Source organism: Squalius cephalus, assembly GCF_949319135.1.
Source record: "Squalius cephalus genome assembly, chromosome: 9".
NCBI classification, from domain to species: Eukaryota; Metazoa; Chordata; class Actinopteri; order Cypriniformes; family Leuciscidae; genus Squalius; species Squalius cephalus.
In genome coordinates, this window is record NC_137130.1 from 38,441,598 (window position 1) to 38,455,457 (window position 13,860).

The following is a 13,860-nucleotide window of genomic DNA, read 5'->3' on the forward strand; positions in this document are numbered from 1 at the left end:
GAAAGTTGAATGAACGAGTACTTATGTCCTTTCGATTTCTTACAGGTTGAGTTGTTGTTGCCCATAACACGCTAGCATTCTGCTAATGAACGCTGATTGGTCAGTGAAGGACTGATTACGACCAGAGTTACCGCTTGATGGCATTGTGGCATCCGAAGCGAGACCATAAACAAACAAAACAAAACCTCTTCTAGCACGTGTGTTTACCTGTGTCAGCTGTGTTGTGTTTACCTGTGTCAGCTGTGTTGTGTGTTTACCTGTGTCAGCTGTGTTGTGTGTTTACCTGTGTCAGCTGTGTTGTGTGTTTGCCTGTGTCAGCTGTGTTGTGTGTTTGCCTGTGTCAGCTGTGTCGTGTGTTTACCTGTGTCAGCTGTGTTGTGTGTTTGCCTGTGTCAGCTGTGTTGTGTGTTTCCCTGTGTCAGCTGTGTTGTGTGTTTCCCTGTGTCAGCTGTGTTGTGTTTCCCTGTGTCAGCTGTGTTGTGTGTTTACCTGTGTCAGCTGTGTTGTGTGTTTACCTGTGTCAGCTGTGTTGTGTGTTTACCTGTGTCAGCTGTGTCGTGTGTTTCCCTGTGTCAGCTGTGTTGTGTGTTTCCCTGTGTCAGCTGTGTTGTGTGTTTCCCTGTGTCAGCTGTGTTGTGTTTCCCTGTGTCAGCTGTGTTGTGTGTTTACCTGTGTCAGCTGTGTTGTGTGTTTACCTGTGTCAGCTGTGTTGTGTGTTTACCTGTGTCAGCTGTGTTGTGTTTACCTGTGTCGGCTGTGTTGTGTGTTTCCCTGTGTCAGCTGTGTTGTGTGTTTACCTGTGTCAGCTGTGTTGTGTTTACCTGTGTCGGCTGTGTTGTGTGTTTCCCTGTGTCAGCTGTGTTGTGTGTTTACCTGTGTCAGCTGTGTTGTGTGTTTGCCTGTGTCAGCTGTGTTGTGTGTTTACCTGTGTCAGCTGTGTTGTGTTTACCTGTGTCAGCTGTGTTGTGTGTTTCCCTGTGTCAGCTGTGTTGTGTGTTTACCTGTGTCAGCTGTGTTGTGTGTTTACCTGTGTCAGCTGTGTTGTGTTTACCTGTGTCAGCTGTGTTGTGTGTTTGTTTCCCTGTGTCGGCTGTGTTGTGTGTTTACCTGTGTCAGCTGTGTTGTGTTTACCTGTGTCAGCTGTGTTGTGTGTTTACCTGTGTCAGCTGTGTTGTGTGTTTACCTGTGTCAGCTGTGTTGTGTTTACCTGTGTCGGCTGTGTTGTGCGTTTCCCTGTGTCAGCTGTGTTGTGTGTTTACCTGTGTCAGCTGTGTTGTGTTTACCTGTGTCAGCTGTGTTGTGTGTTTGCCTGTGTCGGCTGTGTTGTGTGTTTCCCTGTGTCGGCTGTGTTGTGTGTTTCCCTGTGTCAGCTGTGTTGTGTGTTTCCCTGTGTCGGCTGTTGTGTGTTTCCCTGTGTCAGCTGTGTTGTGTGTTTCCCTGTGTCAGCTGTGTTGTGTGTTTCCCTGTGTAGGCTGTTGTGTGTTTGCCTGTGTCAGCTGTGTTGTGTGTTTACCTGTGTCAGCTGTGTTGTGTGTTTACCTGTGTCGGCTGTGTTGTGTGTTTCCCTGTGTCGGCTGTGTTGTGTGTTTCCCTGTGTCAGCTGTGTTGTGTGTTTACCTGTGTCAGCTGTGTTGTGTGTTTACCTGTGTCGGCTGTGTTGTGTGTTTACCTGTGTCAGCTGTGTTGTGTGTTTACCTGTGTCAGCTGTGTTGTGTGTTTGCCTGTGTCAGCTGTGTTGTGTGTTTGCCTGTGTCAGCTGTGTCGTGTGTTTACCTGTGTCAGCTGTGTTGTGTGTTTGCCTGTGTCAGCTGTGTTGTGTGTTTCCCTGTGTCAGCTGTGTTGTGTGTTTCCCTGTGTCAGCTGTGTTGTGTTTCCCTGTGTCAGCTGTGTTGTGTGTTTACCTGTGTCAGCTGTGTTGTGTGTTTACCTGTGTCAGCTGTGTTGTGTGTTTACCTGTGTCAGCTGTGTCGTGTGTTTCCCTGTGTCAGCTGTGTTGTGTGTTTCCCTGTGTCAGCTGTGTTGTGTGTTTCCCTGTGTCAGCTGTGTTGTGTTTCCCTGTGTCAGCTGTGTTGTGTGTTTACCTGTGTCAGCTGTGTTGTGTGTTTACCTGTGTCAGCTGTGTTGTGTGTTTACCTGTGTCAGCTGTGTTGTGTTTACCTGTGTCGGCTGTGTTGTGTGTTTCCCTGTGTCAGCTGTGTTGTGTGTTTACCTGTGTCAGCTGTGTTGTGTTTACCTGTGTCGGCTGTGTTGTGTGTTTCCCTGTGTCAGCTGTGTTGTGTGTTTACCTGTGTCAGCTGTGTTGTGTGTTTGCCTGTGTCAGCTGTGTTGTGTGTTTACCTGTGTCAGCTGTGTTGTGTTTACCTGTGTCAGCTGTGTTGTGTGTTTCCCTGTGTCAGCTGTGTTGTGTGTTTACCTGTGTCAGCTGTGTTGTGTGTTTACCTGTGTCAGCTGTGTTGTGTTTACCTGTGTCAGCTGTGTTGTGTGTTTGTTTCCCTGTGTCGGCTGTGTTGTGTGTTTACCTGTGTCAGCTGTGTTGTGTTTACCTGTGTCAGCTGTGTTGTGTGTTTACCTGTGTCAGCTGTGTTGTGTGTTTACCTGTGTCAGCTGTGTTGTGTTTACCTGTGTCGGCTGTGTTGTGCGTTTCCCTGTGTCAGCTGTGTTGTGTGTTTACCTGTGTCAGCTGTGTTGTGTTTACCTGTGTCAGCTGTGTTGTGTGTTTGCCTGTGTCGGCTGTGTTGTGTGTTTCCCTGTGTCGGCTGTGTTGTGTGTTTCCCTGTGTCGGCTGTTGTGTGTTTCCCTGTGTCAGCTGTGTTGTGTGTTTCCCTGTGTCAGCTGTGTTGTGTGTTTCCCTGTGTAGGCTGTTGTGTGTTTGCCTGTGTCAGCTGTGTTGTGTGTTTACCTGTGTCAGCTGTGTTGTGTGTTTACCTGTGTCGGCTGTGTTGTGTGTTTCCCTGTGTCGGCTGTGTTGTGTGTTTCCCTGTGTCAGCTGTGTTGTGTGTTTACCTGTGTCAGCTGTGTTGTGTGTTTACCTGTGTCGGCTGTGTTGTGTGTTTACCTGTGTCAGCTGTGTTGTGTTTACCTGTGTCAGCTGTGTTGTGTGTTTACCTGTGTCAGCTGTGTTGTGTGTTTACCTGTGTCAGCTGTGTTGTGTTTACCTGTGTCGGCTGTGTTGTGTGTTTCCCTGTGTCAGCTGTGTTGTGTGTTTCCCTGTGTCAGCTGTGTTGTGTTTACCTGTGTCAGCTGTGTTGTGTGTTTGCCTGTGTCGGCTGTGTTGTGTGTTTCCCTGTGTCGGCTGTGTTGTGTGTTTCCCTGTGTCAGCTGTTTTGTGTGTTTCCCTGTGTCGGCTGTTGTGTGTTTCCCTGTGTCAGCTGTGTTGTGTGTTTCCCTGTGTCAGCTGTGTTGTGTGTTTCCCTGTGTCGGCTGTTGTGTGTTTGCCTGTGTCAGCTGTGTTGTGTGTTTACCTGTGTCAGCTGTGTTGTGTGTTTCCCTGTGTCAGCTGTGTCGTGTGTTTGCCTGTGTCAGCTGTGTTGTGTGTTTCCCTGTGTCAGCTGTGTTGTGTGTTTCCCTGTGTCAGCTGTGTTGTGTGTTTCCCTGTGTCAGCTGTGTTGTGTGTTTGCCTGTGTCAGCTGTGTTGTGTGTTTACCTGTGTCAGCTGTGTTGTGTGTTTACCTGTGTCGGCTGTGTCGTGTGTTTCCCTGTGTCAGCTGTGTTGTGTGTTTGCCTGTGTCAGCTGTGTTGTGTGTTTCCCTGTGTCAGCTGTGTTGTGTGTTTGCCTGTGTCAGCTGTGTTGTGTGTTTCCCTGTGTCAGCTGTGTTGTGTGTTTCCCTGTGTCAGCTGTGTTGTGTGTTTCCCTGTGTCAGCTGTGTTGTGTGTTTACCTGTGTCAGCTGTGTTGTGTGTTTGCCTGTGTCAGCTGTGTTGTGTGTTTACCTGTGTCAGCTGTGTTGTGTGTTTCCCTGTGTCAGCTGTGTCGTGTGTTTCCCTGTGTCAGCTGTGTTGTGTGTTTGCCTGTGTCAGCTGTGTTGTGTGTTTACCTGTGTCAGCTGTGTTGTGTGTTTTCCTGTGTCAGCTGTGTTGTGTGTTTACCTGTGTCAGCTGTGTTGTGTGTTTACCTGTGTCAGCTGTGTCGTGTGTTTACCTGTGTCAGCTGTGTTGTCGATGCCTCGAGTGAAAAGAAAGTGCAGAGCTGAAAGCACCAGAGTGACTGAAGGATTGCCGTAAAGCAGTATCTCTGGTCGTACGGTACGATGTATATGACGTCATTGACATTTTAAAGACTTTTTAAAGCAAATAAGTGACTCTAAAAAATCTAACACCCAGCAATGTGTAATTTCTTTACATCTCCTTTCGAATACAACATTCAAATTACTAGACAAAAAATGATATCCTGAGAAAAGTGGATTTTGAAGGGTATAGTGCCATAGACCTCCATTCATTCTGCACTCGTCCTGTGAGCGCCCTCATGTGGAGCCAGAGTGGAACTGCAGCAGTTCAGAAGCCGGAAGTTCACTGAGAGTGGAAGTTCTCCCCTTATTAGACATTCTCTGACAATATTCTAAAAAGAATTCCTGAAGTGCAGATTAATTGAAGGTCCCTTGTCAAGAAGAAGTGCGCTTGATTGTATTGAATGTGCACTTGTAGTGTATAGTTCAAATGTTAAAAGTATATTTTTATTAGTGCTGTGCAACGATTACTCGCATCCCAAAAAAAAAGTTTGTGTTTAATATGTATAAATTGCGAGTAACATGCAATGATGTGTCTGAAAACATTACATTCAGTTCACACTTATATTACTTTAAAGTATAGTATTTCAAAAGTAAGTACTCTTTTTAAAAGTATGCTGGAATGTACTTCTTTTATGTGTAATTTTATGTTGCCTTGCACATTTCGCCTTATCTTGGCCAGGTCGCGGTTGCAAATGAGAACTTGTTCTCAATCGATTAACCTGGTTAAATAAAGGTGAAATAAAAAGAAAATAAATAAAGTTAATTTCTAATTTCTGTCAATTTATCCCACATTCTGGATCTTCCTTTTTGACTCTAAAGCTGGAGGCTTTGTATCAGAGCTAATGAGATACATTTACACTTCATATCTACTGAAAAACCTAGAGGGAGAGAGAGGCATATTTCTGGCTGTTTATTGGTCTGATCCTGCTTGCTCAAGCCAGATATTATGATGTCATCAGCATGCTTTCTTTTTTGTGGGAATAATTCACTAAAAATGAAAATGCTGTCATCATCTCCTCACCCACATGTCAGTGCAAAACACAGTCTCTTTCAGACCTGGTGCTGATAATGTCGTTAAGAACTGATGTAGTTTGATACCCGAGTCACCGTCCACTTTCATTATTAGAAAAAATCACCATGTTCCACTGATTGGGAAATCACAAAGTGCTGTTTGAGCGTGTGTAGATGATGACTCACCGATTTTCATTTTTAGGTGTACTGTCCCTTTAAGACACAGAGCTGAACGTCCCATCAGGATCATGATTAACCTGCTTTTTTGTCCTCACTTGTACCAGTTGATGTGGTGTGTTACTTCTTGGAAGGATGACTATGTGGTGATGATTTTCGTTATGTGTGTGATGCTCAGTTTGCGAGGCCTCAGCTCAGCTGTGATGAACGCGTGTTTATTAAGGTTTTCTCTTCTTCAGGCACTGACAGGGGCGATGGGGAGGCCACGGATGGTATTTATACACGTTTATTTCACTCTGCCCCTCCTCCTGGTGTCTCTGTGCATCTGTGTCTCACCCGTGACCTCTGTGTTCGTTATGATCGCAAGAAAAATGCTTCCTCCTACTGTCTCTTTTTGTCTTTTAATGTTGTTTATTCTTTCAAGGGCTTTAATACTGTTATAAACAATGCATTACACAGGAAGTTATTGTACTTTCTCAAATAAAACACTCAGTTACACTTTATTTTACAGTGTCCTTGTTACATATGTTACATGTACTTACCATAGTAATAACAGTAAATTATGCATAATTACATGCAACTAACCCTCAACCAAACCCTAACCCTATAGTACATGTTTTTAATTGATATTACTCAGTACTTAGATATATATTAACACTGTAATAATGACACCTTAAAATAAAGTGTAACCCAAAACTCTTGTAAAAAAGTAGGACACTTTTATACTTTTTTTGGTACATTTTATGGAAAAAATACTTAAGTGTGAACTCTATTTAATGTTTCCAGACACTTAATTGCATGTTAATTGTGATTAAATTGATATAAATCTAAGTTTAAATGTAGATGAAATGCACTGAGTTTATTTTGCCCCACTTAAGTGTGACTTAAGTACATCTGGCAAGCATTTATGATAAATTTAAATATGCTTTGTCATTTCTATTGAACTTGTATATCATGTATTTACATAAAAAAATGTAATTACACATTTGTAATGATGATGCAATTTAGTACATTTAAAATGTTAACTTCTGTAATTAACTGTAATATCAAATTTTGAACACAAAACAGTTAAAATTATGTTAGTCAACACATCAAAATAAGTGTGCTTCTTTAAAGCAAGACAAAAGATTAAACAATGATCTAAAATGTACTTTTAATAAACTTTTCATTTACAGTGCACTTTTAAAAAAGTGTACTTAAGTGTGTTAAGAATCATAGTCACACTACACTTAAGTGGCCTTTTTCATTAATATTATCTGCAAGTACAGTTTTTAAAATAAACTTTTAAACTTTGAAGTACACTACAAGTGCACATTCAATACAATACATTTTCACAAGGGAAAGCTAGTGTTTAAGTAAATGAATGATGAGATAATTTGGTTGTTTGTCAAATGGTTCTTAGCATACGTAAAATTATTGTGGCCATAAAATGGTAATACAGTAGTGTCACACATTAGGTTGCAGCAGAGACGAGGTGAAGCAAGATCTAAATGAAACAGTCTTTATTTTCAAACTAACTCAAATCTTTACAAAACTAATATAAGCAGGAACAGAACAACCTAGAATATAGACGACGACAGACAAGGAAAAGACTGAAACACAAGGCTTAAATACACGTCGTATAACATCAACGGGCTGGGAGGGTGGGCGGAGCCGGCAGTTCAGGGGCCCAGGGTGAATCGGCCTCCGTGGCCTTGACCCTTGGCACGTCCACTATGGCCCAAATTTTTCTTGGGAGGAGCTAGGGGTTTATGGACTGGAGGCAAATTCTCTGGCGCGGCAGCGGCCATCTTGGCAGGGGGCTCAGGCGTGGCGGTGGCCATCTTGGCTGAGGGCTCAGTGGCGGTGGCCATCTTGGCAGGGGGCCCAGGTGTGGTAGTGGCCATCTTGGCAGAGGGCTCAGGCGTGGTGGTGGCCATCTTGGCAGGGGGCTCAGGCGTGGCGGCGGCCATCTTGGCAGGGGGCTCAGGCGTGGCGGCGGCCATCTTGGCAGGGGGCTCAGGCGTCGTGGTGGCCATCTTGGCAGGGGGCTCAGGCGTGGCGGTGGCCATCTTGGCAGAGGGCTCAGGCGTGGCGGCGGCCATCTTGGCAGAGGGCTCAGGCGTCGTGGTGGCCATCTTGGCAGGGGGCTCAGGCGTGGCGGTGGCCATCTTGGCAGGGGGCTCAGGCGTGGAGGTGGTCATCTTGGCAGGGGGCTCAGGCGTGGAGGTGGTCATCTTGGTAGGGGGCTCAGGCGTGGCAGCGGTCATCTTGGTAGAGGGCTCAGGCGTGGTGGGGGCCATCTTGGCAGGGGGCTCAGGCGTGGCGGTGGCCATCTTGGCAGGGGGCTCAGGCGTGGCGGTGGCCATCTTGGCAGGGGGCTCAGGCGTGGCGGTGGCCATCTTGGCAGGGGGCTCAGGCGTGGCAGCGGTCATCTTGGCAGGGGGCTCAGGCGTGGCCATCTTGGCAGGGGGCTCAGGCGTGGCAGCGGTCATCTTGGTAGAGGGCTCAGGCGTGGTGGGGGCCATCTTGGCAGGGGGCTCAGGCATGGCGGTGGCCATCTTGGCAGAGGGCTCAGGCGTGGCGGTGGCCACCTTGGCAGGGGGCTCAGGCGTGGCAGCGGTCATCTTGGCAGGGGGCTCAGGCGTGGCAGCGGTCATCTTGGCAGGGTGCTCAGGCGTGGTGGTGGCCATCTTGGCAGGGGGCTCAGGCGTGGCGGTGGCCATCTTGGCAGAGGGCTCAGGCGTGGCGGTGGCCATCTTGGCAGGGGGCTCAGGCGTGGCAGCGGTCATCTTGGCAGGGGGCTCAGGCGTGGCAGCGGTCATCTTGGCAGGGGGCTCAGGCGTGGCGGTGGCCATCTTGGCAGGGGGCTCAGGCGTGGCAGCGGTCATCTTGGTAGAGGGCTCAGGCGTGGTGGGGGCCATCTTGGCAGGGGGCTCAGGCATGGCGGTGGCCATCTTGGCAGGGGGCTCAGGCGTGGCAGCGGTCATCTTGGCAGGGGGCTCAGGCGTGGCGGCGGCACTCTTGGCAGAGGGCTCAGGCGTGGTTTACCCAGAGCAGGAAGCCTCCAGGGCAGAGCCGGCAGTTCAGGGGCCCAGGGCGAATCGGCCTCCATGACCTTGACCCGTGGCACGTCCACTATGGCCCAAAATTTTCTTGGGAGGAGCTAGGAGTTTATGGACTGGAGGCGAATTTTCTGGTGCGTCAGCGGCCATCTTGGTAGGGGGCTCAGGCGTGGCTGTGGCCATCTTGGCAGGGGGCTCAGGCGTGGCGGTGGCCATCTTGGAAGGGGGCTCAGGTGTGGCTGTGGCCATCTTGGCAGAGGGCTCAGGTGTGGCGGTGGCCATCTTGGCAGGGGGCTCAGGCGTGGCGGTGGCCATCTTGGTAGGGGGCTCAGGCGTGGCGGTGGCCATCTTGGTAGGGGGCTCAGGTGTGGCTTACCCAGAGCAGGAAGCCTCCAGGGCAGAGCCGGCAGTTCAGGGACCCAGGGCGAATCGGCCTCTGTGGCCTTGACCCTTGGCACGTCCACTATGGCCCAAAATATTCTTGGGAGGAGCTAGGGTTTATAGACTGGAGGCGAATTCTCTGGCGCTGTAGCGGCCATCTTGGATGAGGGCTCTGGTAGATAGATAGATAGATAGATAGATAGATAGATAGATAGATAGATAGATAGATAGATAGATAGATAGATAGATAGATAGATAGATAGACAGACAGACAGACAGACAGACAGATAGACCGACAGATAGACCGACAGATAGATAGATAGATAGATAGATAGATAGATAGATAGATTGATAGATAGACAGACAGACAGACAGACAGATAGACCGACAGATAGACAGACAGACAGATAGATAGATAGATAGATAGATAGATAGATAGATAGACGGACAGATGGACAGACAGACAGACAGACAGATTGATAGATAGATAGATAGATAGATAGATAGACAGACAGACAGACAGACAGACAGACAGACAGACAGACCGACAGATAGACAGACAGACAGACAGACAGATAGATAGATAGATAGATAGATAGATAGATAGATAGATAGATAGATAGACCGACAGATAGACAGACAGACAGATAGATAGATAGATAGATAGATAGATATAGATAGATAGATAGATAGACAGACAGACAGACAGACAGACAGATAGATAGATAGATAGATAGATAGATAGATAGATAGATAGATAGATAGATAGACAGCGGCTGAGTCTCAGGTGTCTCAGGGCAGAGAGTGTCTCAGTCATGCATATATACATGACACATCCTCTCTCTGTGGATCCACAGGCAGACGTTTGACAGAGAAATGAGCGGGTCGATTCATCATGTGAATATGATCGTTCGCTTCTGTTCTCTTCTCTCAGTCGTGTGAAAGCCTGTGTTTACCTGGATAGAAACATTTGATGGGTGATTCTGTCAGCTAAATGTTCCTCAAACCTTTAAGATTTCTGTTCAATTTAACAACATTATTTTCCCATCATAAAATTCAGAGAGCTTTTGTGGTGTTTCTGTGACGTGGTGTAAATACTTTCCAAATTTCATTTACATTTATTTACTAAATAATATGATGCATCATGTCATTTGAAATTTGTCATGATTTGAATGATGAATTGCATTAATGCATGATGCATTAATTGTGCTTAATTGTTACATTTTTTATTTAATTAGCCTCTTTGCTTTTAATGATAATTCCCAAAAAAAAATCTTTTTTTTTTTTCATTTTATGTACAAAAAATATGTTGTATTCGAGGAATTGCTCAGACACGGTTTGCAACAATTAATAGAATCACCCTAGTGCTCTTGTGATACTGTTGACTTATTAATTTCATCTTTTGTCCCTGTGTTTCATGTGAATGGAGTCTAGTCTATGTGAACTGTAATAATCGTGAAGCATATAGTGAAGGCTCTTCCTGCAGAAAGCTCATGAATGGCTGATGAGATGGGTATTGTTGCTAGGCAGCACGAGTCCAGCTGCCTCAATCAGAGTCCAGCAGTCTCTGATGCGCTGGGTCAGGTGTCTCTACTGAGCGCGCTCAGTACCATCTCAACCAACCCCATGGGCAAACAGCCTTACGGTGACTGACAGGCTGTTGTGTGAAACTGTCCTCCGCGACCTTTCACGCTGACCTTTCATCTCAGCTCTCTCCCTCTCTCTGTCCCGTCTCCTCCTGACACTATCTCTGTCTAAAGGCGTTCCAGTCAACAGTCGAGTGTCCTCCAAGATCCAGCAGCTCCTAAACACGCTGAAAAGACCAAAGAGACCCCCTTTACGAGAGTTCTTTGTTGATGATTTTGAGGAGCTTTTGGACGGTAGGTTCATAACACTTCAGTCATGAAACTCTAGATCGTTCTTTACGTGTAATCTGCTAGCAATCACATCATTTGCTACATGGCACAAGCTGATTGGCCTCTGCCGATCCTGCAGCCAATGAGATTGCTTGCTCAACATTTGAATAGTCTGATTCAGTGTTTGCTGTGGGCTAGTCTTCCTCTGAACCCCTCCACCTCCCCAGCTCCACCTGCCTAGATCTGCTACAGGATTTATGTGTGTCTGTTTATGCAGCAGCAGCAGATATTTCATGCTCACAGCAGCGTGTCTGTCAATCTATGAGCAGTACACTTTATTCCCACCGTTAAATACCTGTATAGGCACTTTCTATTCAGTCTCACTTGCTATACAGTATAATCCAACAGACTAGAGGAAAGTAATGCAAATGGAGTTTTAATGATCAGAGTAACACATTAGTTTACCACATCAACATCAACACAAGACAAAGGACTGAAGAAACTGAGGGCTTAAATACCCAGGGATGATAATCAACAGAACAACGAACAGGTGAGCACTGAGCAGTAACCATAGTAACAAACAAGTGGCGGGAAAACTGATAACAAAGGTCAAACCAAAACACAGGGACAAGAATTCAGACAAAACAGATCATACATGTGACACCATCCACTTTTCAAACACTTTCTAAATTATTATTTAACTAAACGATGGAATGATATCCAATGGAAAGAGATTTGATCTCGGGTTGGTTGAGTATACACCACTCTCCACGCCACTACTCTAATTACTAGTGGGATTCCTGTAGTCATTTAATGTGTCTCAGTCAGACAGTTAGTGTAAATAGCCTCTGCCAACAACACTTAAGTCCATTACTCAGAAAATTAATGGGATTTTTATTACATGCTAAAACACTCTTCATGCCTGTATCCATCAAAAAAGAGCCTTTTTAACTAATACAGGTTTTGTTTTGATTGTTTATTTACCCATACGACCAGATTTTAGATTGCCATACCATGTCAATGTCTCCAGCCTCTTCTGTGGCCAGTCTCCAGCACAGTCATCCGCAAACTATCTGAGGGTTTTTAACGGGATTAAAAATAATTGAGAATCCCTGCATCAGTCTCACCTTCCCCTTTTCTCCCTCTTTGTTCACTCAACCCTTTCTTACCTCTCTGAGAAATACTCTTTCATATTCTGTTAGCAGCAGCATCTTCCCTTTATATTCTCTCTGTTTTTATTCCTCTTTCTGTTTCAGACACACAAAATCAATCAAATCTATTTAAAGTCATGTCACATCTCATCTTCAGGACGTATAAGTCACCCTGAGACGAATCGGTGTTTAGTGACATTTAAAATCACTCTCACACATAAACTCTGTTAGTGAGCAGATTTCAGTGTCCGTCATGAAACCTTATAGACTGATTTTGATTTGACATCAGTGTGTCTCTAATACAATACAATAAAAAAATACATATAGGAGAAAATTTCTGATTTAATTTACACTGACTGAACCTCTCAGTATTAATAAGTATGCATTTATTTATAATCGACATTGACCTTTAGCTTTGTCCACCATCTTGTATTTCCATTTTCACAGAGCTTGTTGCAGTGAATCTATCTCTACCTCCATCCTCATCCTATTTCTTGCCCCTCTTGGGATGCATGTAGTCTCATATAGACACTAGACAGTAAATCTGACTTGTCCCGTGTTTCAGTGCTATAATCGGGTCTCCAGTGCTTCTACCAACCCAGAAAACATGAACAGTGAAACCCAGTAACTTTGTTTTGTTAAGCCTTTCTCTGCAAACGTCATTAAATAAGCCGATCAGATTTCACTCCCTTTCTGACGTAGGAAGAGGATCTTATTATAATATTACCGTCATTAATCTGCACGTTTACACACACCAGCCGACATTTGCTTTCTCAAGCGACAGTGACCAGTTCCAGCGCAGTGGCAAAAGATCCAGCAAAGCCTGAAAGTGTTCTGTGGTTGAGCACAGACGAGCACTGAACACTATTGACCAGAACATGTCACCGCTGTCTTATAAAGACCAACTTGTGGAAAAGTTAAACATGATGATGAGATGAATCAGTGTAACTCCACTACATCCATGTCTCCACTAAGCGTTCAGAAACGTGTGTGTGTCTAAAGTGAACCTCTGAGTCTCTGTAAAGCTGCTCTCGCTACTGGTTACTCTGAGACTCTGTAAAGCTGCTCTCGCTACTGGTTACTCTGAGACTCTGTAAAGCTGCTCTCGCTACTGGTTACTCTGAGTCTCTGTAAAGCTGCTCTCGCTACTGGTTACTCTGAGTCTCTGTAAAGCTGCTCTCGCTACTGGTTACTCTGAGACTCTGTAAAGCTGCTCTCGCTACTGGTTACTCTGGGACTCTGGATGAGTGAGATTGGTGTGTGTTGTTATTGCTGGAGTTCTGAAGCTCGTGTAAAGGCTCCGCCCTCTTCTGAACGGAGGCGGAGCAACAGCTCATTTGCATTTAAAGGGACACAAACAAAAACGGCGCGTTTTTGCTCACACCCAAAAAGGGGCAAATTTGACAAACTATAATAAATGATCCGGGGGATTTTGAGCTGAAATTTCACACACACATTCTGGGGACACCAGAGATTTATATTACATCTTGTGAAAAGGGGCATAATGTGTCACCTTTAAGAAATGATTTCACAAACAGAATTTGTTTAGACATGGTCTCTAACAGAAGTTATATTCTGATTATTTGCGTAAAGCAATAGCTTTACATTAGTGACTATATGCTTTGTCGTATATTTGTCCCTGTATATTACAGTCCAGCATCCAGACCCGAACCAGCCCAAGCCTGAGGGGGGTGAGATGCGAGCGCTGAACGGGGATCCGCTCGGTGTGATCACCAACTGGCCTCCGTCACTGCTGGCCTCTCTACAGCGCTGGGGAAACACACATCCCAAGAGCCCCTGCCTCACGGCTCTGGACAACACCGGCAAACCCGTCTACACACTCACATACGGTACGCCTGCGGAACGGCCCGCTCAACTCAAGCCAGTCATTAACTTAAGAGTGCTTTCACAAACAGTTTACTCAAGATTATGCTCGTCTTTCTTGAACTAGACTCATTGGTAATGCATTTGTAATTTTTAGTTCTTGTTCAAAATCTGGCTAATATACCCTTGTG

The 13,860-nt window shown here is 45.6% G+C and overlaps 1 protein-coding gene across 7 annotated transcripts in view; it reads left to right on the top strand.

Annotated features, from left to right (window-relative positions):
• The window catches only part of dip2a (disco-interacting protein 2 homolog A), a 185,138-nt gene that overhangs the window by 128,501 nt on the left and 42,777 nt on the right, over positions 1 to 13,860 (top strand). For 3 of the 7 annotated variants that reach the window (XM_079880628.1, XM_079880630.1, XM_079880634.1), the window contains 3 exons: positions 5,653 to 5,685; positions 10,599 to 10,718; positions 13,498 to 13,695. In XM_079880628.1, the coding sequence (XP_079736754.1) occupies positions 5,653 to 5,685; positions 10,599 to 10,718; positions 13,498 to 13,695 (351 nt within the window). The remainder of the gene's footprint in view (positions 1 to 5,652; positions 5,686 to 10,598; positions 10,719 to 13,497; positions 13,696 to 13,860) is intronic. The other 4 variants (XM_079880629.1, XM_079880632.1, XM_079880631.1 and 1 more) reach the window with 2 other exon arrangements.